A 4,632-nucleotide genomic window follows, 5' to 3' on the forward strand; every position below is an offset into this window, starting at 1 on the left:
CCCGCGGGGGTGCCCGAGGGGCGGCCGTGGGGCGCGCCCGGCTCTCGGGTCAGGCAGCAGCAGGCAACGGGACATTTTCTGCCTGCGGCGGGCTGCAGCCAAGTTAGTGGAGATACGAGGTGGTTAGACCAAATACTGAGAACGGGCACTGACCTGAATCCGGGCAGTTTAAGCCAAAGTGCCTGGGAAGGGTGATGCATGGAAACTGCCATGAGTGGGGACAGAGCTCGTGTGTGGGCCTCGCTGTAGTCTGGCACACAGAGCGTGCGCCGTGTGTGCTCAGTAACGTGCTCCAGAGCCTAACCCTGTGTTTTCACAACCTTGCTCCCAAGGGAGTGTGTCCGCACGACTCAGCAATATGTCTGCAGAAACCTAGAAGCACTACCTTAGGGGAAGGAAGAGCTTCCAACCATACCTCATCTGCCTCATAATCCTGAAGGCTGGAGGTGGCTGCAGCATCAAGATTGTTCACTGTTACTGCCAAGCCTTTATTAAAAGCATCCAGTGATCCTGGTTATCCTTACTAGAATGAAGATTGCTGCGACCCCATCAGTCCTGTAAAACCTAGTAAAGTCCCAGACCGTTTCCAAAACCTTGAAAACTCTTGGTGCATACCCTTTATACAGCTGAAACTAAAAGCTTAAGGATTGTTTCAGGTAAAAAAATTAAACAGCGTTGCCTGTGATACTAACATTTGGCATATTAAATCCTCGATTTTAAAATTTATGGAAAGTTGACAAATAGTCTGGCGGACTATTCCATAATTTTTTGAACTGTGCTGTAAAGTGTCCATAGGTGGCACTTAGTCCCACGAGGAACAGTTTTTAGAAATGAAATGTGAAACAGGGAGCTGAACAACTTACCGAGAGAGTAATGCTGTCCTTTACCATTCCTAGACTGATCTACATAACGTTCCTTCTGTGTGGTTGCTTACGGTTGCTTACTGCATTGTTGCGTTGGGACCCAATTTAAATACTTAATTCCCTAAATACCAGTAGGCTGGAAACTTCTGCCTTCCCCAGGTCCATCTGACCTCTCCCTCCAACGCCCCTCTCTGCACCTCAGGTTCTCAGAAAAGAGGGATTCTCCTGGCCCCTATTTCAAGCATATTTGCTGTTCCTCAGTCTTTTTCTTCTTTATATAAATATGTTCTTCCCAAGTTTCAGCCAGTTTTTTTTTTTCCTAAATCTTTGATGGCTTTGTATATTATTATGAACAAGATTTCAGAAAAAACACAAACTATAACTCATTTTAATAGGTTTAAGACACACTTATGCATTTTCAATTTCTAAGAAACATTTCAGTGGTTATGCTACTGTGTCAAGGGGGAACTGTGGCCACGTTTGTCAGCCGACAATCTGACAGATCATACAACTGTTATCATGGCCAAGGTTGAATTACCTCAGAGCTATGTCTGGAAAGGCAGGTATCTGGGGTGAATGATAGAGTTATTGCATTTCTTTCTGTATTTTGGAATACCGTAAGCCAATTAATCCCTCAAGTAATGCCCTTGACTTCCTTATTCCCATCTGTTAAAAACTAACATTTTTTTTGGTTGATTTTTTTAATGTCTACTGCTTTATTTATGTTATATGCATGTTTCCCAAGCGAAAGTCTTGTCTCCGAATCTGAGCTACATCTCTGTACTAAATGACAAAAGGCCTTTTTATTAAAGGCCAATATTGAGGTGTCAAGACAATAATAGTTTCAGATGCTTAGCATGACTGAAACGCAAGTATTTCTCCTGCAGTTAGATGACTAAGCATCCAGTCTGGAAAATTTTGTAGACCGTGGCTCTTGGATCTTTTCAGTTCTAGCTGCCTCATTAGGAGACATCATTCACCAATACAATTACCTTTTAAAAAAGTCTAGTTTTTCCATTTGATTGGAAAAGAAACCACTTTTGGTCAATGTAGTGTCCCAAAGTAAACCTGTTTGCTGGATGACTCATCAGTCACCTAAACTGTAGACATGAACCGTGAGTTATCTCCCTGTTCACGTTGTTTCCCTGAAATCGGTTAGCCACATTTTAATGACTTTTCAATAACACCTTTAGGCTAATCTTTTTTTCACTTCAAAAAATCCTATACACATCTGTAACTACTTACACCTGGATATGTTAGCTAGAACTTCCCTGGTGAGGTGTTTGCTTAGGAACAAGAGCGCAATTTATTTGTGCAGCAAGTCAAAAACCGTAAGCTGTCTGCACAACTTATGTGCGCAGGTTCAGAAACCATGTAATTTAAATAAATCAAGGTGTTTTTTATCCAATGATCCACTTACAGAACTAACACAGAAGCTGCCAAATGAGGCATTTGAATGTTGATATATGTGGAAAAGGTCTATTCTCATTGGATGTAACTGGATGTAAACGCGTGCTCGCTACCTAGCTTCTCTGTCCCATTCGTGTATCCACAAAAACATGAACAATAAAATAATGAATCTTAAAAAGCCCTATGAATTTCTGTCTTCATTTAAAGAAATAAAAAATGCAGGTGCAAGAAATGTAGAACTTCCTTTCCATAGGAAAAGTAATTTTTTTCAGCATTACTTTTCCCTCATCTGAGTTTTTGTAAGTAGGTAGATATATTTATATATACATGTAAGTATACATGCATACATACCTGTAACTGTATCGGTTCAGAAGAAGAAGTTCTGAATGCTTTTAAAGTCTGTATGTATTGCATTTAAAAGGCTCTAGATAATCAGATTATGACCTGATCTGTACATGGAGCCTTGAAAATGATTCCGTTCTTTTCTTCCTAGTAAATCCTGCACAAGAATACACCTTATTTTACTCAGATTTGTAGTGTGCTGAAAGGCGCTCACACTAACTTCTGCATGTTCTGCTCATCTTGTTGAAAGCAGCCAGCCATGTTTTCTCATCCAAATCTAGGAAGAACCTGGAAACGACCATGATACGCAGGTATCTCCAGCTGGACATATTCCTTTATATTCTACTCGGTGGTTTTTGTTCCACCCTGTGTTTGCTTTCTCATGTATTCATGAACCCCCCCTTCATTCTCCTAGCCAATGTTTTATTACATCATTAAAATTTTATGGCTGGCACAGCACTGTTGTGAGTGAGTTCTAAAATTAATAAAGGTGGAATAAATTGCAGGACGCAAAGTTTTACAGTGAACAACTTTTTTTTAACCAACCTGATAGATATATAGATCTCTCTCTCTCTATATATATATACACACGCACACATATATAAATAGACTATCTATCAAAGATTTCAGACCATTGCTTTCTCCACTCCCTTGGTAGCCACCAGGTTTTGCCTATGACAATATGCTATTCTTAGGAAATATACAGTAATTATATTGTCTATAGAAGCCCTAACTGCTTGCTATGGAAATAAAAACTCGACCACATATGTATTTGTTCAACGACACTGAAAGTGCGGTCTCTAGGAAGTATACGTAGAGTTGATTAGATTGTACTGTATACTTTAAGTTGAATTATGTACTCTTGTAAAAACACTCTTCAAAATTATTTAACTTCCCATAGTATAGTCTCAGAAGGTGCAAAAAAAAAAAAACAACTTTACTGTTATCTTTTCCTGTCACATGACTAGTGCAAACACCAAAAAAATTCTTATCTTTTTGTTTCTTTTCTGGTACTTTATAACCGGTTTAGTGCCCAGACATTAAAGACTCCACTCGGAAAAGATCGACATTATATATTCCACTCTACTTTAAATGTTTCCATTATATAACAGGAAAGATTTAGCCATAAGGGTCTTCCAGTGTGTGATGGCTGAAGATTTTTTTTTAAAAAAAACCTTCTCTACTGGGGACAGTGGTGCCATCTAACTAGAAGAGCCCTCTGCTGTTTGTAGGACTCGGAGAGTGCTGCTTGGACCTGGCAACATTGTCTGTAGTGGAGCATCTTTAGGCTTAGAAGACTATACCTCCTCCATTTAGCTGTATCATCCTAGCGCATGTCCTGCAACTTAGCAGCTGTGGTGAACAGTTTGATCTTGACCTGCCAGTCATGTCAATAAAAATACTTGATACGTGTTTCAAACGTTTTAGGTATATTTGAGTAATCACTGTACAGGCTACTTGAGAAATAGGTGCCATATAGATTATTCAACTTTGATCTATTTCTTTGATTTAGCACTGCAATTAAGTAGATTTGGTTCAAAGAGAAAGCTCATTGGTTGATGTTTTACACTGATGTGATAATGTTTACACAGATGTGCTTTGAAATCTCGATTATGGTGGATTTTAGGGTCCCACCACATGACAGGCTCCTGTTATCTGAAAGGCAAAATAATATAACATCTATCTGTAACTGCCTTCAGAGCAGGTCCGCCTGTGCTCTCTTCTGAGGTGATTTATCTGATCATTGTATTTAGCGTTCGTTTTTTCAGTTTTAAATCCCTCCACAGTAAATCACTTGCTTTAAAGCAGCCTTTTTATAATTCAGGTGCACACAGGGGCAGTACTTAGGACTGCAATGATGAAAAGGTGTAGCATTACCTGCTTTAAAGCACCTGCCAATTAATTAGCCCTATACTCTCCATAGCAAATAAAGCTAAGCAGTCAAATCCATTTGATCTCTCAGATTTAGACTGTGACTGAAAAGACCACGGAGCAAGACGGGAGAACTAATCTTTCA

At 39.6% G+C, this 4,632-nt stretch overlaps 1 protein-coding gene across 1 annotated transcript in view; it reads right to left on the minus strand.

Moving 5' to 3' along the window:
* MICU3 (mitochondrial calcium uptake family, member 3) overlaps nt 1-3,941 on the minus strand; it is a 61,930-nt gene extending 57,989 nt beyond the window's left edge. Inside the window, exon 1 of the mRNA XM_009335197.1 lies at nt 3,920-3,941. Within this exon, the coding sequence (XP_009333472.1) occupies nt 3,920-3,941 (22 nt within the window). The remainder of the gene's footprint in view (nt 1-3,919) is intronic.
* Between the last annotated feature and the right edge of the window lie 691 nt (nt 3,942-4,632).

This window comes from Pygoscelis adeliae, unplaced genomic scaffold, assembly GCF_000699105.1.
Source record: "Pygoscelis adeliae isolate BGI_AS28 unplaced genomic scaffold, ASM69910v1 Scaffold21, whole genome shotgun sequence".
Classification (NCBI taxonomy): domain Eukaryota; kingdom Metazoa; phylum Chordata; class Aves; order Sphenisciformes; family Spheniscidae; genus Pygoscelis; species Pygoscelis adeliae.